This window comes from Schistocerca gregaria, chromosome 9, assembly GCF_023897955.1.
Source record: "Schistocerca gregaria isolate iqSchGreg1 chromosome 9, iqSchGreg1.2, whole genome shotgun sequence".
NCBI lineage: Eukaryota > Metazoa > Arthropoda > Insecta > Orthoptera > Acrididae > Schistocerca > Schistocerca gregaria.
In genome coordinates, this window is record NC_064928.1 from 256,286,523 (window position 1) to 256,308,274 (window position 21,752).

The following is a 21,752-nucleotide window of genomic DNA, read 5'->3' on the forward strand; positions in this document are numbered from 1 at the left end:
CTGGACCGAAGCTACTGGCCGGGACTGCTGCTGCTGCTGCTGCTGCTGCACGGCTGGACTGCTAGTGCCAGGCTGGACCACTGCTGCTCGGCTAGCTGGCTGGCTGGCTAGCTGGCTGGACCACCACTGCTGGAGGGGTGGCTGGCTGCTGCCGATTGGACCGCTGCTGCTGGCTGGGACCGCTGTTGCTGCTGCATGGCTGGACTGCTACTGCAGTCTGGACCGCTGCTGCTCGGCTGGCTGGCTGGCTGGCTGGCTGGCTGACTGGCTGGACCACCACTGCTGGTGTGGTGGCTGGCTGCTGCCTTCTGGACCGCTGCTGCTGCTGGCCGGGACCGCTGCTGCTGCTGCTGCTGCTGCATGGCTGGACTGCTACTGCATGGCTGGATCGCTGCTGCTCGGCTGGCTGGCTGGCTGGATGGCTGGCTGGCTGGCTGGCTGGACCACCACTGCTGGTGTGGTGGCTGGCTGCTGCCGGCTGGACCACTGCTGCTGGCCGGGACTGCTGCTGCTGCTGCATGGCTGGACTGCTACTGCACGGCTGGACCGCTGCTGTTCGGCTGGCTGGCTGGCTGGATGGCTGGCTGGCTGGCTGGCTGGACCACCACTGCTGGTGAGGTGGCTGGCTGCTGCCGGCTGGACCGCTGCTGCTGGCCGGGACCGCTGCTGCTGCTGCTGCTCCACAGCTGGACTGCTACTGCATGGCTGGACCGCTGCTGCTCGGCTGGCTGGCTGGCTGGCTGGACCACCGCTACGGGATGGCTGGCTGGCTGCTGCCAGCTGGACCACTGCTGCTGGCCGGGACTGCTGCTGCTGCTGCTGCTGCTGCTGCTGCCAGCTGGACCGCTGCTGCTGGCTGGGACCGCTGCTGCTGCTGCTGCTGCTGCTGCACGGCTGGACTGCTAGTGCCAGGCTGGACCACTGCTGCTCGGCTGGCTGGCTGGCTGGCTAGCTGGCTGGACCACCACTGCTGGAGGGGTGGCTGGCTGCTGCCGATTGGACCGCTGCTGCTGGCTGGGACCGCTGTTGCTGCTGCACGGCTGGACTGCTACTGCACGGCTGGACCACTGCGGCTCGGCTGGCTGGCTGGCTGGATGGCTGGCTGGCTGGCTGGCTGGACCACCACTGCTGGTGTGGTGGCTGGCTGCTGCCGGCTGGACCGCTGCTGCTGGCCAGGAACGCTGCTGCTGCTGCTGCTGCACGGCTGGACTGCTACTGCACGGCTGGACCGCTGCTGCTCGGCTGGAAGGCTGGCTGGCTGACTGGCTGGCTGGCTGGCTGGCACCTGAAACCCTAGCGTTTCGATTAGTGCGGGAACTGCACAATCGAAGGGCGGTAACCTTACAGAATACCGCCGGAGATGGTGGCTGAATTAACCGCTAGCCAGAAATCTAAAATTAATGAGGGACTCGCAGCACAGAGTACAAAATTGATAGATAATTTATGTCGCTGATTACGAGAATTGGAAGCCATAACCAAGGCAAAAGTCGCTACTGAATTACGAGTTGCCGTGCAATCTATAGCTGCAGAGGCCTCAGTTGTATCGGGTGCTGCGGGCGAGAACCTCCGAAGCGACTTGTGACAAATTAAAAAGGTATCAGGTGTAGAAGTGGGAAACCGGAATTTCCCTACAGATGGTGCTAGCCGTCAGTGTAGCGCCCGCGAGACCGCGTCTGCAGCGCCGTCTGCTTCCTGTAACGGCTGACGACGAATGTCAACACACGATTTGCGGACAGCATTGGTTTTCTGTTATCATTTGGAGAAAACTGCTGCAGAATCGCATCGAATGCTCGTCGAAGCTTTCCGCGAACGAGCTCTTGGGAAAAACACAGAGTTTAGAGCGGTTCAAAAAAATCCAAAAGTGGCGATTTTGACGCGAGAAACGACGAGAGCGTGAAACCACCGAAAAAGTTCGAAGACAACTACTTGCACGCGTTATTGGATAAAGTTGACAGGAACTCGTGAAGCGATTGTCTGTGAGGCAGAAAGCCTTTTCTGTTCGGTTGAAAGCATTGGGAAAGGTGTAGGTAGTGGGCAAATGGGTTCCGCACGAAATGAGTGAAAGGCAAAAGGCAAATCAAAAGACCACATGTGAAATGCTGCTCGCCACATACAAAAAAAAGTCATTTCTCCATCGAATAGTTGATGAAAAATGGATATATTTTGAGGTGCCTAAGCGTCATAAATCAAGGGTGAATCCAGGCAAACCATCAACGTCCACGGTAGGATGAAATCGCTTTGGAAAGCAGATAATGCTCTGTGTTTAGTGGGATCCGAAGGGTATCATCTATTGTGAGCTGCTAAAATCTGATGAAACGGTGAACAGTGATCGCTACAACAGCAAACCATCTGTTCAAGTCGAGCATTACGTGAAAAACTACCGGAACATGGAAAAAGGAAACACGCAGTCATATTTTTCCATGGTAACGCCCTATGACAGCAGAACGGGTCAGGGAAACGATCGAGGCGTTCAGTTGGGAAGTACCAGGGTATACGGCTTATTTTCCAGACTTGTCTGCACTCGATTATCATCTGTTTGCATCACTGGGACACGCCTCCGTGAACTACGCTTCAATTCGTACGAAAATGTACGAAACTCTCTCGCTGACTGGTTCGTTTTAAAAGAAGCTTTTTTGGGGGGTGTGGCATTCATAGCCTGCCGGAAAGGTCGGAGAAATGTGTAAATAGCAATTGAGATTAATTTGAAAAAAAAATTATTTTTAATAAGTCTCAAACAACAGACGTGAAATTAGTGCAACCAAATTCCGGTTTCACACTTCTATACCCGGTGTACGGCGATTATTCAACCGTATTGAGAGGAGAGGGGCAGATCCAAATGTGACAAATGTTTTATTAGCCTCTTAGAACACCGGCAGTTTCAGGTTTTCACACAGGAGAAGAAACCTCCATATCCGGTTGTGTTTACAAAAGCTTTCACAGGAGAGCCGTCACGTTCATGCAGTGAGAAAAAGAAAATTCAGATTGTCATGCCTCACATTCAGGGTGACGCTGCCTTATGGGCAACTTGTACGACTTATGAAGAATTTGAGGAGGCTTTCTTCGCAAAGGACTGGTCGCTATGTACTCGGCCGGCCGCTTCTAGGCGCTTCAGTCCGAAACCGGGCGACCGCTACCGTCCCAGGTCCGAAACCTGCCTCGGGCATGGATGTGTGTGATGTGCTTAGCTTAGTTAGGTTCAAGTGGTTCTAAGTACTAGGGGACTGATCTGTGAAGTCCCATAGTGCTCTGAGCCATTTTGATACGTAGTCTGGAGAGATTTCGGAAAGAATTTCTTTCTCCGCAGGTCTACAATCCGAGACAGGAAAGTCTTTGCTTTAAGAGGTATATCGGCAAAACTCGCTACTGGGACGAACCCATACCGAATAAGGACTTTTTGAGAATACTCAAAACTGCCAATACCAACACGTGAATATGTCATTCATTTGCGGGACAGTGATATGGAAAATTTTTGATCCGTGTCGGATTCGATTAAGGACTGTAAGAGTTGCATTGGAAACTTCGAGGGCAGCCTCCGCCATCCAACGGTCGTTAACGTGGGGGTATCACGGTAGCGTGGAAACGGGGCGGCGGCGAATCACGCAAAGCGGACAGCAAAATGTGCCCAACCCGTCGCAAGCAGGCAGGCGCCAACGAAGTCAAAGTGATGGGCGTCGTTTCACTCGAACGTGCAACAGAGCTCGGTACGGTAAATAGCAACCACAGTATTCTGATCGGCGGCAGCCAGATCTTACGCACCAGATGTCGAGTAATTGCAATAATAATGGCGGCCGCGGTGTGCCTGTACTAAAAGCGGTGCCTGCGCGCCACCCACGCAGTATCACGCCTGGGCAACTGTAGAGTTGTCCGAGTAACGGCACCGCAAACGACGCCGGCGCCGTGGCTCTCCCTGCTGGCCGTCGGAAGGGGCTGGAATGGTAGACACAACCGGCATGGACTACCTTCACATGCTAGGGCATAACGAAGGCGCCGAAGTCCGAGAACAGCTGTATGGCGAATCACACTGAAGAGCCACCCACGCAGTATCACGCATGGGCAACTGTAGAGTTGTCCGAGTAACGGCACCGCAAACGACGCCGGAGCCGTGGCTCTCCCTGCTGGCCGTCGGAAGGGGCTGGAATGGTAGACACAACCGGCATGGACTACCTTCACATGCTAGGGCATAACGAAGGCGCCAAAGTCCGAGAACAGCTGTATGGCGAATCACACTGAAGAGCCACCCACGCAGTATCACGCATGGGCAACTGTAGAGTTGTCCGAGTAACGGCACCGCAAACGACGCCGGCGCCGTGGCTCTCCCTGCTGGCCGTCGGAAGGGGCTGGAATGGTAGACACAACCGGCATGGACTACCTTCACATGCTAGGGCATAACGAAGGCGCCGAAGTCCGAGATCAGCTGTATGGCGAATTACACTGAAGAGCCACCCACGCAGTATCACGCCTGGGCAACTGTAGAGTTGTCCGAGTAACGGCACCGCAAACGACGCCGGCGCCGTGACTCTCCCTGCTGGCCGTCGGAAGGGGCTGGAATGGTAGAGACAACCGGCATGGACTACCTTCACATGCTAGGGCATAACGAAGGCGCCAAAGTCCGAGAACAGCTGTATGGCGAATCACACTGAAGAGCCACCCACGCAGTATCACGCATGGGCAACTGTAGAGTTGTCCGAGTAACGGCACCGCAAACGACGCCGGCGCCGTGGCTCTCCCTGCTGGCCGTCGGAAGGGGCTGGAATGGTAGACACAACCGGCATGGACTACCTTCACATGCTAGGGCATAACGAAGGCGCCGAAGTCCGAGATCAGCTGTATGGCGAATTACACTGAAGAGCCACCCACGCAGTATCACGCCTGGGCAACTGTAGAGTTGTCCGAGTAACGGCACCGCAAACGACGCCGGCGCCGTGACTCTCCCTGCTGGCCGTCGGAAGGGGCTGGAATGGTAGAGACAACCGGCATGGACTACCTTCACATGCTAGGGCATAACGAAGGCGCCAAAGTCCGAGAACAGCTGTATGGCGAATCACACTGAAGAGCCACCCACGCAGTATCACGCATGGGCAACTGTAGAGTTGTCCGAGTAACGGCACCGCAAACGACGCCGGCGCCGTGGCTCTCCCTGCTGGCCGTCGGAAGGGGCTGGAATGGTAGACACAACCGGCATGGACTACCTTCACATGCTAGGGCATAACGAAGGCGCCGAAGTCCGAGATCAGCTGTATGGCGAATTACACTGAAGAGCCACCCACGCAGTATCACGCATGGGCAACTGTAGAGTTGTCCGAGTAACGGCACCGCAAACGACGCTGGCGCCGTGGCTCTCCCTGCTGGCCGTCGGAAGGGGCTGGAATGGTAGACACAACCGACATGGACTACCTTCACATGCTAGGGCATAACGAAGGCGCCGAAGTCCGAGATCAGCTGTATGGCGAATTACACTGAAGAGCCACCCACGCAGTATCACGCATGGGCAACTGTAGAGTTGTCCGAGTAACGGCACCGCAAACGACGCTGGAGCCGTGGCTCTCCCTGCTGGCCGTCGGAAGGGGCTGGAATGGTAGACACAACCGGCATGGACTACCTTCACATGCTAGGGCATAACGAAGGCGCCGAAGTCCGAGAACAGCTGTATGGCGAATTACACTGAAGAGCCACCCACGCAGTATCACGCCTGGGCAACTGTAGAGTTGTCCGAGTAACGGCACCGCAAACGACGCCGGCGCCGTGGCTCTCCCTGCTGGCCGTCGGAAGGGGCTATAATGGTAGACACAACCGGCATGGACTACCTTCACATGCTAGGGCATAACGAAGGCGCCGAAGTCCGAGATCAGCTGTATGGCGAATTACACTGAAGAGCCACCCACGCAGTATCACGCCTGGGCAACTGTAGAGTTGTCCGAGTAACGCCACCGCAAACGACGCTGGCGCCGTGGCTCTCCCTGCTGGCCGTCGGAAGGGGCTGGAATGGTAGACACAGCCGGCATGGACTACCTTCACATGCTAGGGCATAACGAAGGCGCCGAAGTCCGAGATCAGCTGTATGGCGAATTACACTGAAGAGCCACCAACGCAGTATCACGCAGGGGCAACTGTAGAGTTGTCCGAGTAACGGCACCGCAAACGACGCCGGCGCCGTGGCTCTCCCTGCTGGCCGTCGGAAGGGGATGGAATGGTAGACACAACCGGCATGGACTACCTTCACATGCTAGGGCATAACGAAGGCGCCGAAGTCCGAAAACAGCTGTATGGCGAATCACACTGAAGAGCCACCCACGCAGTATCACGCCTGGGCAACTGTAGAGTTGTCCGAGTAACGGCACCGCAAATGACGCTGGAGCCGTGGCTCTCCCTGCTGGCCGTCGGAAGGGGCTGGAATGGTATACACAACCGGCATGGACTACCTTCACATCCTAGGGCATAACGAAGGCGCCGATGTCCGAGATCAGCTGTATGGCGAATTACACTGAAGAGCCACCCACGCAGTATCACGCCTGGGCAACTGTAGAGTTGTCCGAGTATCGGCACCGCAAACGACGCCGGCGCCGTGGCTCTCCCTGCTGGCCGTCGGAAGGGGCTGGAATGGTAGACACAACCGGCATGGACTACCTTCACATGCTAGGGCATAACGAAGGCGCCGAAGTCCGAGAACAGCTGTATGGCGAATCGCACTGAAGAGCCACCCACGCAGTATCACGCCTGGGAAACTGTAGAGTTGTCCGAGTAACGGCACCGCAAACGACGCCGGAGCCGTGGCTCTCCCTGCTGGCCGTCGGAAGGGGCTGGAATGGTAGACACAACCGGCATGGACTACCTTCACATGCTAGGGCATAACGAAGGCGCCGAAGTCTGAGAACAGCTGTATGGCGAATTACACTGAAGAGCCACCCACGCAGTATCACGCATGGGCAACTGTAGAGTTGTCCGAGTAACGGCACCGCAAACGATGCCAGCGCCGTGGCTCTCCCTGCTGGCCGTCGGAAGGAGCTGGAATGGTAGAGACAACCGGCATGGACTACCTTCACATGCTAGGGCATAACGAAGGCGCCGAAGTCCGAGAACAGCTGTATGGCGAATCACACTGAAGAGCCACCCACGCAGTATCACGCATGGGCAACTGTAGAGTTGTCCGAGTAACGGCACCGCAAACGACGTCGGCGCCGTGGCTCTCCCTGCTGGCCATCGGAAGGGGCTGGAATGGTAGACACAAACGACATGGACTACCTTCACATGCTAGGGCTTAACGAAGGCGCCGAAGTCCGAGATCAGCTGTATGGCGAATTACACTGAAGAGCCACCCACGCAGTATCACGCCTGGGCAACTGTAGAGTTGTCCGAGTAACGGCACCGCAAACGACGCCTGCGCCGTGGCTCTCCCTGCTGGCCGTCGGAAGGGGCTGGAATGGTAGACACAACCGGCATGGACTACCTTCACATGCTAGGGCATAACGAAGGCGCCGAAGTCCGAGAACAGCTGTATGGCGAATTACACTGAAGAGCCACCCACGCAGTATCACGCCTGGGCAACTGTAGAGTTGTCCGAGTAACGGCACCGCAAACGACGCCGGCGCCGTGGCTCTCCCTGCTGGCCGTCGGAAGGGGCTATAATGGTAGACACAACCGGCATGGACTACCTTCACATGCTAGGGCATAACGAAGGCGCCGAAGTCCGAGATCAGCTGTATGGCGAATTACACTGAAGAGCCACCCACGCAGTATCACGCCTGGGCAACTGTAGAGTTGTCCGAGTAACGGCACCGCAAACGACGCTGGCGCCGTGGCTCTCCCTGCTGGCCGTCGGAAGGGGCTGGAATGGCAGACACAACCGGCATGGACTACCTTCACATGCTAGGGCTTAACGAAGGCGCCGAAGTCCGAGAACAGCTGTATGGCGAATTACACTGAAGAGCCACCCACGCAGTATCACGCCTGGGCAACTGTAGAGTTGTCCGAGTAACGGCACCGCAAACGACGCCGGCGCTGTGGCTCTCCCTGCTGGCCGTCGGAAGGGGCTGGAATGGTAGACACAACCGGCATGGACTACCTTCACATGCTAGGGCTTAACGAAGGCGCCGAAGTCCGAGAACAGCTGTATGGCGAATTACACTGAAGAGCCACCCACGCAGTATCACGCCTGGGCAACTGTAGAGTTGTCCGAGTAACGGCACCGCAAACGACGCCGGCGCCGTGGCTCTCCCTGCTGGCCGTCGGAAGGGGCTGGAATGGCAGACACAACCGGCATTGACTACCTTCACATGCTAGGGCTTAACGAAGGCGCCGAAGTCCGAGAACAGCTGTATGACGAATTACACTGAAGAGCCACCCACGCAGTATCACGCCTGGGCAACTGTAGAGTTGTCCGAGTAACGGCACCGCAAACGACGCCGGCGCCGTGGCTCTCCCTGCTGGCCGTCGGAAGGGGCTGGAATGGTAGACACAACTGGCATGGACTACCTTCACATGCTAGGGCTTAACGAAGGCGCCGAAGTCCGAGATCAGCTGTATGGCGAATTACACTGAAGAGCCACCCACGCAGTATCACGCCTGGGCAACTGTAGAGTTGTCCGAGTAACGGCACCGCAAACGACGCCTGCGCCGTGGCTCTCCCTGCTGGCCGTCGGAAGGGGCTGGAATGGTAGACACAACCGGCATGGACTACCTTCACATGCTAGGGCATAACGAAGGCGCCGAAGTCCGAGAACAGCTGTATGGCGAATTACACTGAAGAGCCACCCACGCAGTATCACGCCTGGGCAACTGTAGAGTTGTCCGAGTAACGGCACCGCAAACGACGCCGGCGCCGTGGCTCTCCCTGCTGGCCGTCGGAAGGGGCTGGAATGGTAGACACAACCGGCATGGACTACCTTCACATGCTAGGGCTTAAGGAAGGCGCCGAAGTCCGAGATCAGCTGTATGGCGAATTACACTGAAGAGCCACCCACGCAGTATCACGCCTGGGCAACTGTAAAGTTGTCCGAGTAACGGCACCGCAAACGACGCCGGCGCCGTGGCTCTCCCTGCTGGCCGTCGGAAGGGGCTGGAATGGTAGACACAACTGGCATGGACTACCTTCACATGCTAGGGCTTAACGAAGGCGCCGAAGTCCGAGATCAGCTGTATGGCGAATTACACTGAAGAGCCACCCACGCAGTATCACGCCTGGGCAACTGTAGAGTTGTCCGAGTAACGGCACCGCAAACGACGCCGGCGCCGTGGCTCTCCCTGCTGGCCGTCGGAAGGGGCTGGAATGGTAGACACAACCGGCATGGACTACCTTCACATGCTAGGGCTTAAGGAAGGCGCCGAAGTCCGAGATCAGCTGTATGGCGAATTACACTGAAGAGCCACCCACGCAGTATCACGCCTGGGCAACTGTAGAGTTGTCCGAGTAACGGCACCGCAAACGACGCCGGCGCCGTGGCTCTCCCTGCTGGCCGTCGTAAGGGGCTGAAATGGTAGACACAACCGGCATGGACTACTTTCACATGCTAGGGCATAACGAAGGCGCCGAAGTCCGAGATCAGCTGTATGGCGAATTACACTGAAGAGCCACCCACGCAGTATCACGCCTGGGCAACTGTAGAGTTGTCCGAGTAACGGCACCGCAAACGACGCCGGCGCTGTGGCTCTCCCTGCTGGCTGTCGGAAGGGGCTGGAATGGTAGACACAACCGGCATGGACTACTTTCACATGCTAGGGCATAACGAAGGCGCCGAAGTCCGAGATCAGCTGTATGGCGAATTACACTGAAGAGCCACCCACGCAGTATCACGCATGGGCAACTGTAGAGTTGTCCGAGTAACGGCACCGCAAACGACGCCGGCACCGTGGCTCTCCCTGCTGGCCGTCGGAAGGGGCTGGAATGGTAGACACAACCGGCATGGACTACCTTCACATGCTAGGGCATAACGAAGGCGCCGAAGTCCGAGAACAGCTGTATGGCGAATTACACTGAAGAGCCACCCACGCAGTATCACGCCTGGGCAACTGTAGAGTTGTCCGAGTAACGGCACCGCAAACGACGCCGGCGCCGTGGCTCTCCCAACTGGCCGTCGGAAGGGGCTGGAATGGTAGACACAACCGGCATGGACTACCTTCACATGCTAGGGCTTAACGAAGGCGCCGAAGTCCGAGATCAGCTGTATGGCGAATTACACTGAAGAGCCACCCACGCAGTATCACGCCTGGGCAACTGTAGAGTTGTCCGTGTAACGGCACCGCAAACGACGCCGGCGCCATGGCTCTCCCTGCTGGCCGTCGGAAGGGGCTGGAATGGTAGACACAACCGGCATGGACTACCTTCACATGCTAGGGCTTAAGGAAGGCGCCGAAGTCCGAGATCAGCTGTATGGCGAATTACACTGAAGAGCCGCCCACGCAGTATCACGCATGGGCAACTGTAGAGTTGTCCGAGTAACGGCACCGCAAACGACGCCGGCGCCATGGCTCTCCCTGCTGGCCGTCGGAAGGGGCTGGAATGGTAGACACAACCGGCATGGACTACCTTCACATGCTAGGGCATAACGAAGGCGCCGAAGTCCGAGAACAGCTGTATGGCGAATTACACTGAAGAGCCACCCACGCAGTATCACGCCTGGGCAACTGTAGAGTTGTCCGAGTAACGGCACCGCAAACGACGCCGGCGCTGTGGCTCTCCCTGCTGGCTGTCGGAAGGGGCTGGAATGGTAGACACACCCGGCATGGACTACTTTCACATGCTAGGGCTTAACGAAGGCGCCGAAGTCCGAGAACAGCTGTATGGCGAATTACACTGAAGAGCCACCCACGCAGTATCACGCATGGGCAACTGTAGAGTTGTCCGAGTAACGGCACCGCAAACGACGCCGGCGTCGTGGCTCTCCCAACTGGCCGTCGGAAGGGGCTGGAATGGTAGACACAACCGGGATGGACTACCTTCACATGCTAGGGCTTAAGGAAGGCGCCGAAGTCCGAGATCAGCTGTATGGCGAATTACACTGAAGAGCCACCCACGCAGTATCACGCATGGGCAACTGTAGAGTTGTCCGAGTAACGGCACCGCAAACGACGCCGGCGCCGTGGCTCTCCCTGCTGGCCGTCGGAAGGGGCTGGAATGGTAGACACAACCGGCATGGACTACCTTCACATGCTAGGGCATAACGAAGGCGCCGAAGTCCGAGAACAGCTGTATGGCGAATTACACTGAAGAGCCACCCACGCAGTATCACGCCTGGGCAACTGTAGAGTTGTCCGAGTAACGGCACCGCAAACGACGCCGGCGCCGTGGCTCTCCCAACTGGCCGTCGGAAGGGGCTGGAATGGTAGACACAACCGGCATGGACTACCTTCACATGCTAGGGCTTAACGAAGGCGCCGAAGTCCGAGATCAGCTGTATGGCGAATTACACTGAAGAGCCACCCACGCAGTATCACGCATGGGCAACTGTAGAGTTGTCCGAGTAACGGCACCGCAAACGACGCCGGCGCCATGGCTCTCCCTGCTGGCCGTCGGAAGGGGCTGGAATGGTAGACACAACCGGCATGGACTACCTTCACATGCTAGGGCTTAAGGAAGGCGCCGAAGTCCGAGATCAGCTGTATGGCGAATTACACTGAAGAGCCGCCCACGCAGTATCACGCCTGGGCAACTGTAGAGTTGTCCGAGTAACGGCACCGCAAACGACGCCGGCGCCGTGGCTCTCCCAACTGGCCGTCGGAAGGGGCTGGAATGGTAGACACAACCGGCATGGACTACCTTCACATGCTAGGGCTTAAGGAAGGCGCCGAAGTCCGAGATCAGCTGTATGGCGAATTACACTGAAGAGCCACCCACGCAGTATCACGCATGGGCAACTGGAGAGTTGTCCGAGTAACGGCACCGCAAACGACGCCGGCGCTGTGGCTCTCCCTGCTGGCCGTCGGAAGGGGCTGGAATGGTAGACACAACCGGCATGGACTACCTTCACATGCTAGGGCATAACGAAGGCGCCGAAGTCCGAGATCAGCTGTATGGCGAATTACACTGAAGAGCCACCCACGCAGTATCACGCCTGGGCAACTGTATAGTTGTCCGAGTAACGGCACCGCAAACGACGCCGGCGCTGTGGCTCTCCCTGCTGGCTGTCGGAAGGGGCTGGAATGGTAGACACAACCGGCATGGACTACTTTCACATGCTAGGGCATAACGAAGGCGCCGAAGTCCGAGATCAGCTGTATGGCGAATTACACTGAAGAGCCACCCACGCAGTATCACGCCTGGGCAACTGTAGAGTTGTCCGAGTAACGGCACCGCAAACGACGCCGGCGCTGTGGCTCTCCCTGCTGGCTGTCGGAAGGGGCTGGAATGGTAGACACAACCGGCATGGACTACTTTCACATGCTAGGGCTTAACGAAGGCGCCGAATTCCGAGATCAGCTGTATGGCGAATTACACTGAAGAGCCACCCACGAAGTATCACGCCTGGGCAACTGTATAGTTGTCCGAGTAACGGCACCGCAAACGACGCCGGTGCTGTGGCTCTCCCTGCTGGCTGTCGGAAGGGGCTGGAATGGTAGACACAACCGGCATGGACTACTTTCACATGCTAGGGCTTAACGAAGGCGCCGAAGTCCGAGATCAGCTGTATGGCGAATTACACTGAAGAGCCACCCACGCAGTATCACGCCTGGGCAACTGTAGAGTTGTCCGAGTAACGGCACCGCAAACGACGCCGGCGCCGTGGCTCTCCCTGCTGGCCGTCGGAAGGGGCTGGAATGGTAGACAAAACCGGCATGGACTACCTTCACATGCTAGGGCTTAAGGAAGGCGCCGAAGTCCGAGATCAGCTGTATGGCGAATTACACTGAAGAGCCACCCACGCAGTATCACGCATGGGCAACTGTAGAGTTGTCCGAGTAACGGCACCGCAAACGACGCCGGCGCTGTGGCTCTCCCTGCTGGCCGTCGGAAGGGGCTGGAATGGTAGACACAACCGGCATGGACTACCTTCACATGCTAGGGCATAACGAAGGCGCCGAAGTCCGAGATCAGCTGTATGGCGAATTACACTGAAGAGCCACCCACGCAGTATCACGCCTGGGCAACTGTAGAGTTGTCCGAGTAACGGCACCGCAAACGACGCTGGCGCCGTGGCTCTCCCTGCTGGCCGTCGGAAGGGGCTGGAATGGTAGACACAACCGGCATGGACTACCTTCACATGCTAGGGCTTAACGAAGGCGCCGAAGTCCGAGAACAGCTGTATGACGAATTACACTGAAGAGCCACCCACGCAGTATCACGCCTGGGCAACTGTAGAGTTGTCCGAGTAACAGCACCGCAAACGACGCTGGCGCCGTGGCTCTCCCTGCTGGCCGTCGGAAGGGGCTGGAATGGTAGACACAACCGGCATGGACTACCTTCACATGCTAGGGCTTAACGAAGGCGCCGAAGTCCGAGATCAGCTGTATGGCGAATTACACTGAAGAGCCGCCCACGCAGTATCACGCCTGGGCAACTGTAGAGTTGTCCGAGTAACGGCACCGCAAACGACGCCGGCGCCGTGGCTCTAGCTGCTGGCCGTCGGAAGGGGCTGGAATTGTAGACACAACCGGCATGGACTACCTTCACATGCTAGGGCTTAACGAAGGCGCCGAAGTCCGAGATCAGCTGTATGGCGAATTACACTGGAGAGCCACCCACGCAGTATCACGCATGGGCAACTGTAGAGTTGTCCGAGTAACGGCACCGCAAACGACGCCGGCGCCGTGGCTCTCCCTGCTGGCCGTCGGAAGGGGCTGGAATGGTAGAGACAACCGGCATGGACTACCTTCACATGCTAGGGCATAACGAAGGCGCCGAAGTCCGAGAACAGCTGTATGGCGAATCACACTGAAGAGCCACCCACGCAGTATCACGCATGGGTAACTGTAGAGTTGTCCGAGTAACGGCACCGCAAACGACGCCGGCGCCGTGGCTCTCCCTGCTGGCCGTCGGAAGGGGCTGGAATGGTAGACACAACCGGCATGGACTACCTTCACATGCTAGGGCATAACGAAGGCGCCGAAGTCCGAGATCAGCTGTATGGCGAATTACACTGAAGAGTCACCCACGCAGTATCACGCATGGGCAACTGTAGAGTTGTCCGAGTAACGGCACCGCAAACGACGCCGGCGCTGTGGCTCTCCCTGCTGGCCGTCGGAAGGGGCTGGAATGGTAGACACAACCGGCATGGACTACCTTCACATGCTATGGCTTAACGAAGGCGCCGAAGTCCGAGATCAGCTGTATGGCGAATTACACTGATGAGCCACCCACGCAGTATCACGCATGGGCAACTGTAGAGTTGTCCGAGTAACGGCACCGCAAACGACGCCGGCGCCGTGGCTCTCCCTGCTGGCCGTCGGAAGGGGCTGGAATGGTAGACACAACCGGCATGGACTACCTTCACATGCTAGGGCTTAACGAAGGCGCCGAAGTCCGAGATCAGCTGTATGGCGAATCACACTGAAGAGCCACCCACGCAGTATCACGCATGGGCAACTGTAGAGTTGTCCGTGTAACGGCACCGCAAACGACTCCGGCGCCGTGGCTCTCCCTGCTGGCCGTCGGAAGGGGCTGGAATGGTAGACACAACCGGCATGGACTACCTTCACATGCTAGGGCTTAACGAAGGCGCCGAAGTCCGAGAACAGCTGTATGGCTAATTACACTGAAGAGCTACCCACGCAGTATCACGCCTGGGCAACTGTAGAGTTGTCCGAGTAACGGCACCGCAAACGACGCCGGCGCCGTGGCTCTCCCTGCTGGCCGTCGGAAGGGGCTGGAATGGTAGAGACAACCGGCATGGACTACCTTCACATGCTAGGGCATAACGAAGGCGCCGCGGTCCGAGAACAGCTGTATGGCGAATCACACTGAAGAGCCACCCACGCAGTATCACGCATGGGCAACTGTAGAGTTGTCCGAGTAACGGCACCGCAAACGACGCCGGCGCCGTGGCTCTCCCTGCTGGCCGTCGGAAGGGGCTGGAATGGTAGACACAACCGGCATGGACTACCTTCACATGCTAGGGCATAACGAAGGCGCCAAAGTCCGAGATCAGCTGTATGGCGAATTACACTGAAGAGCCACCCACGCAGTATCACGCCTGGGCAACTGTAGAGTTGTCCGAGTAACGGCACCGCAAACGACGCTGGCGCCGTGGCTCTCCCTGCTGGCTGTCGGAAGGGACTGGAATGGTATACACAACCGGCATGGACTACCTTCACATGCTAGGGCTTAACGAAGGCGCCGAAGTCCGAGATCAGCTGTATGGCGAATTACACTGAAGAGCCACCCACGCAGTATCACGCATGGGCAACTGTAGAGTTGTCCGAGTAACGGCACCGCAAACGACGCCGGCGCCGTGGCTCTCCCTGCTGGCCGTCGGAAGGGGCTGGAATGGTAGACACAACCGGCATGGACTATCTTCACATGCTAGGGCATAACGAAGGCGCCGAAGTCCGAGATCAGCTGTATGGCGAATTACACTGAAGAGCCACCCACGCAGTATCACGCCTGGGCAACTGTAGAGTTGTCCGAGTAACGGCACCGCAAACGACGCCGGCGCCGTGGCTCTCCCTGCTGGCCGTCGGAAGGGGCTGGAATGGTAGACACAACCGGCATGGACTACTTTCACATGCTAGGGCATAACGAAGGCGCCGAAGTCCGAGATCAGCTGTATGGCGAATTACACTGAAGAGCCACCCACGCAGTATCACGCCTGGGCAACTGTAGAGTTGTCCGAGTAACGGCACCGCAAACGACGCTGGCGCCGTGGCTCTCCCTGCTGGCCGTCGGAAGGGGCTGGAATGGTAGAGACAACCGGCATGGACTACCTGCACATGCTAGGGCATAACGAAGGCGCCGAAGTCCGAGATCAGCTGTATGGCGAATTACACTGAAGAGCCACCCACGCAGTATCACGCCTGGGCAACTGTAGAGTTGTCCGAGTAACGGCACCGCAAACGACGCCGGCGCCGTGGCTCTCCCTGCTGGCCGTCGGAAGGGGCTGGAATGGTAGACACAACCGGCATGGACTACCTTCACATGCTAGGGCATAACGAAGGCGCCGAAGTCCGAGATCAGCTGTATGGCGAATTACACTGAAGAGCCACCCACATAGTATCACGCCTGGGCAACTGTAGAGTTGTCCGAGTAACGGCACCGCAAACGACGCCGGCGCCGTGGCTCTCCCTGCTGGCCGTCGGAAGGGGCTGGAATGGTAGACACAACCGGCATGGACTACCTTCACATGCTAGGGCATAACGAAGGCGCCGAAGTCCGAGATCAGCTGTATGGCGAATTACACTGAAGAGCCACCCACGCAGTATCACGCCTGGGCAACTGTAGAGTTGTCCGAGTAACGGCACCGCAAACGACGCCGGCGCCGTGGCTCTCCCTGCTGGCCGTCGGAAGGGGCTGGAATGGTAGACACAACCGGCATGGACTACCTTCATATGCTAGGGCATAACGAAGGCGCCGAAGTCCGAGATCAGCTGTATGGCGAATTACACTGAAGAGCCACCCACGCAGTATCACGCCTGGGCAACTGTAGAGTTGTCCGAGTAACGGCACCGCAAACGACGCTGGCGCCGTGGCTCTCCCTGCTGGCCGTCGGAAGGGGCTGGAATGGTAGACACAACCGGCATGGACTACCTTCACATGCTAGGGCTTAACGAAGGCGCCGAAGTCCGAGAACAGCTGTATGACGAATCACACTGAAGAGCCACCCACGCAGTATCACGCCTGGGCAACTGTAGAGTTGTCCGAGTAACAGCACCGCAAACGACGCTGGCGCCGTGGCTCTCCCTGCTGGCCGTCGGAAGGGGCTGGAATGGTAGACACAACCGGCATGGACTACCTTCACATGCTAGGGCTTAACGAAGGCGCCGAAGTCCGAGATCAGCTGTATGGCGAATTACACTGAAGAGCCGCCCACGCAGTATCACGCCTGGGCAACTGTAGAGTTGTCCGAGTAACGGCACCGCAAACGACGCCGGCGCCGTGGCTCTAGCTGCTGGCCGTCGGAAGGGGCTGGAATGGTAGACACAACCGGCATGGACTACCTTCACATGCTAGGGCTTAACGAAGGCGCCGAAGTCCGAGATCAGCTGTATGGCGAATTACACTGAAGAGCCACCCACGCAGTATCACGCATGGGCAACTGTAGAGTTGTCCGAGTAACGGCACCGCAAACGACGCCGGCGCCGTGGCTCTCCCTGCTGGCCGTCGGAAGGGGCTGGAATGGTAGAGACAACCGGCATGGACTACCTTCACATGCTAGGGCATAACGAAGGCGCCGAAGTCCGAGAACAGCTGTATGGCGAATTACACTGAAGAGCCACCCACGCAGTATCACGCATGGGTAACTGTAGAGTTGTCCGAGTAACGGCACCGCAAACGACGCCGGCGCCGTGGCTCTCCCTGCTGCCCGTCGGAATGGACTGGAATGGTAGACACAACCGGCATGGACTACCTTCACATGCTATGGCTTAACGAAGGCGCCGAAGTCCGAGATCAGCTGTATGGCGAATTACACTGATGAGCCACCCACGCAGTATCACGCATGGGTAACTGTAGAGTTGTCCGAGTAACGGCACCGCAAACGACGCCGGCGCCGTGGCTCTCCCTGCTGGCCGTCGGAAGGGGCTGGAATGGTAGACACAACCGGCATGGACTACCTTCACATGCTAGGGCTTAACGAAGGCGCCGAAGTCCGAGATCAGCTGTATGGCGAATTACACTGAAGAGCCACCCACGCAGTATCACGCATGGGCAACTGTAGAGTTGTCCGAGTAACGGCACCGCAAACGACGCCGGCGCTGTGGCTCTCCCTGCTGGCCGTCGGAAGGGACTGGAATGGTAGACACAACCGGCATGGACTACCTTCACATGCTAGGGCATAACGAAGGCGCCGAAGTCCGAGATCAGCTGTATGGCGAATTACACTGAAGAGCCACCCACGCAGTATCACGCCTGGGCAACTGTAGAGTTGTCCGTGTAACGGCACCGCAAACGACGCCGGCGCCGTGGCTCTCCCTGCTGGCCGTCGGAAGGGGCTGGAATGGTAGACACAACCGGCATGGACTACCTTCACATGCTAGGGCTTAACGAAGGCGCCGAAGTCCGAGAACAGCTGTATGGCGAATTACACTGAAGAGCTACCCACGCAGTATCACGCCTGGGCAACTGTAGAGTTGTCCGAGTAACGGCACCGCAAACGACGCCGGCGCCGTGGCTCTCCCTGCTGGCCGTCGGAAGGGGCTGGAATGGTAGAGACAACCGGCATGGACTACCTTCACATGCTAGGGCATAACGAAGGCGCCGCGGTCCGAAAACAGCTGTATGGCGAATCACACTGAAGAGCCACCCACGCAGTATCACGCATGGGCAACTGTAGAGTTGTCCGAGTAACGGCACCGCAAACGACGCCGGCGCCGTGGCTCTCCCTGCTGGCCGTCGGAAGGGGCTGGAATGGTAGACACAACCGGCATGGACTACCTTCACATGCTAGGGCATAACGAAGGCGCCGAAGTCCGAGATCAGCTGTATGGCGAATTACACTGAAGAGCCACCCACGCAGTATCACGCCTGGGCAACTGTAGAGTTGTCCGAGTAACGGCACCGCAAACGACGCTGGCGCCGTGGCTCTCCCTGCTGGCTGTCGGAAGGGACTGGAATGGTATACACAACCGGCATGGACTACCTTCACATGCTAGGGCTTAACGAAGGCGCCGAAGTCCGAGATCAGCTGTATGGCGAATTACACTGAAGAGCCACCCACGCAGTATCACGCCTGGGCAACTGTAGAGTTGTCCGAGTAACGGCACCGCAAACGACGCTGGCGCCGTGGCTCTCCCTGCTGGCCGTCGGAAGGGGCTGGAATGGTAGACACAACCGGCATGGACTACCTTCACATGCTAGGGCATAACGAAGGCGCCGAAGTCCGAGATCAGCTGTATGGCGAATTACACTGAAGAGCCACCCACGCAGTATCACGCCTGGGCAACTGTAGAGTTGTCCGAGTAACGGCACCGCAAACGACGCCGGCGCCGTGGCTCTCCCTGCTGGCCGTCGGAAGGGGCTGGAATGGTAGACACAACCGGCATGGTCTACTTTCACATGCTAGGGCATAACGAAGGCGCCGAAGTCCGAGATCAGCTGTATGGCGAATTACACTGAAGAGCCACCCACGCAGTATCACGCCTGGGCAACTGTAGAGTTGTCCGAGTAACGGCACCGCAAACGACGCTGGCGCCGTGGCTCTCCCTGCTGGCCGTCGGAAGGGGCTGGAATGGTAGACACAACCGGCATGGACTACCTTCACATGCTAGGGCATAACGAAGGCGCCGAAGTCCGAGATCAGCTGTATGGCGAATTACACTGAAGAGCCACCCACGCAGTATCACGCCTGGGCAACTGTAGAGTTGTCCGAGTAACGGCACCGCAAACGACGCCGGCGCCGTGGCTCTCCCTGCTGGCCGTCGGAAGGGGCTGGAATGGTAGACACAACCGGCATGGACTACCTTCACATGCTAGGGCATAACGAAGGCGCCGAAGTCCGAGATCAGCTGTATGGCGAATTACACTGAAGAGCCACCCACGCAGTATCACGCCTGGGCAACTGTAGAGTTGTCCGAGTAACGGCACCGCAAACGACGCCGGCGCCGTGGCTCTCCCTGCTGGCCGTCGGAAGGGGCTGGAATGGTAGACACAACCGGCATGGACTACTTTCACATGCTAGGGCATAACGAAGGCGCCGAAGTCCGAGATCAGCTGTATGGCGAATTACACTGAAGAGCCACCCACGCAGTATCACGCCTGGGCAACTGTAGAGTTGTCCGAGTAACGGCACCGCAAACGACGCCGGCGCCGTGGCTCTCCCTGCTGGCCGTCGGAAGGGGCTGGAATGGTAGACACAACCGGCATGGACTACCTTCACATGCTAGGGCATAACGAAGGCGCCGAAGTCCGAGATCAGCTGTATGGCGAATCACACTGAAGAGCCGAGGGTTCCGGCGACCACGCAGGAGTGCCGCAACACGACGTGGCGTGAACTCGACTGATGCTGAAGTAGAGTTGCTGGGAACTGACCCACGAACCCTGCAGGGCTGTCCGCAAATCCGTAAGAGTACGACGGGGTGAAGAAGAGCAAGGCATCCCAGATATGCTAAATAATGTTCATGTCTGGGGAGTTTGGTCGCCAGCAGAAGTGGTTAAAGTCGGAAGAGTGTCCCTGTAGCAATTCTGGACGTGTGGGGTGTCGCATTGTCCTGTTGGAATTGTGCAAGACCGTCGGAATGCACAATGGGCATGAATGGATGCAGACAGGATGATTACATACCTGCCACCTGTCAGATATCAGGGCTCCCATATCACTCCAACTGCACACGCCTCACACTATTACAGACCTTCCACCAGCTTGAACAGTGCGCTGCCGACATGCAAGGTCCACAGATTTATGAGGTTGTCTTAATAGCCGTACACGTCCATCCACTCGATACAATTTGAAACGAGACTCGTCCGACCAGGCAACATGCTTCCAGTCCTCAACAGTCCAATGGTGGTGTTCGGCTCCGAAAGCCCACATCGATGATGTTTCGCCGAATGGAAGAACTTTCACCTTTGCAGCGCGTCAGCAGTCGTAAGTATCTGTGATCTGCAACGAGTGGATTAAATTCTTGCGCAGATGATAACCTGTCTCAGTCTGGAGTGTATAAGATTACTTGCGGTGACTGTCCGAAATTTTACGTAGGCCAGACAGGCCGAGCTGTCGTGACTAGATATAGAGAGCACATCCCCACTAGAAGCTGTAATGACACGAGGGGTCGCACTTATGCAGAACACCTTACGCCAATGGCTCATGCGCCCAGCCCTCTGTCTAATATAGAGTTGCTTCGTGGTGAAGTTAAGGGTTCAGAACTGAACATCTTAGAGGAGATGCAGATTTTTGAACACCTGCAGTATGACTGAGACGCTGTCCTTAACGATCAGCTCCAATTAATAAACAGAAATTTCTTTGAAGGTTTCGTTCCCTTACTTAATTCTTCACATTAAGTTGCATGACGTGGGAGTTGGTTGATGCACGAGCACGATGTTGATTGTTCACGGATGGCAACGACGACCCCCCCCCCCCCCATTTTGGAACGTTTTCCCTCCTACTGTGTTGAAGGTTTGGTTAGCTAAGAAGAACACCATTTGTATTTTCTTATTTTGCGCGCTTTTAGGAGGTATTTTATGTATCTTCGTTGGCTTCTATGTAATTATAAGATCATAGAGGCAAGGTACGTTATAAAACTTTAACGTCTTCTGATTATGGCCCGGTCGGCCGCTTAGTATTATGGCGATGCAGCGACTATGGTTGTTCCTGCTGCCGATATTATTAGTGCGGTGTTATCCGTTAACAATAGCGCCCTTAGATATCTTTTAAGTTTACTTGTAATTTGTACCTAATTCTAGGGCCTCCATATTAGCTTGTTTCTGATTTACCATCCGTGCACAAAGTTTGTCGAGCGTTGCTATCAAATATGTCTTCATTCCCGCATCATCGTTTTTCCATTTGCTTAATTTGCTATTTGTGCGACAACTTTTGTTATTGTGTTGGCAGAAGAGCCAACACCGTGTTACTAGAGGAGGCCGAAATGCACGCGTTTCAGCTCACGCAGGCTGGCGTGAGGAGGGAAGAACTATACTGACGTGAGGTCTGGAACAGGTCAAGGAATTAGAATTCAGAAAGCGG

At 57.1% G+C, this 21,752-nt stretch overlaps 1 protein-coding gene across 1 annotated transcript; it reads right to left on the bottom strand.

Annotated features, from left to right (window-relative positions):
* Positions 1 to 372: 372 nt before the first annotated feature.
* LOC126291545 (transcriptional regulatory protein AlgP-like) lies at positions 373 to 21,550 on the bottom strand. Its single transcript, XM_049985045.1, has 2 exons — positions 21,503 to 21,550; positions 373 to 828 (listed from the first exon to the last, which is right to left on the bottom strand). The coding sequence occupies exons 1-2, from the start codon at positions 21,548 to 21,550 to the stop codon at positions 373 to 375; spliced, it is 504 nt and encodes a 167-aa protein (XP_049841002.1).
* Positions 21,551 to 21,752: the final 202 nt, after the last annotated feature.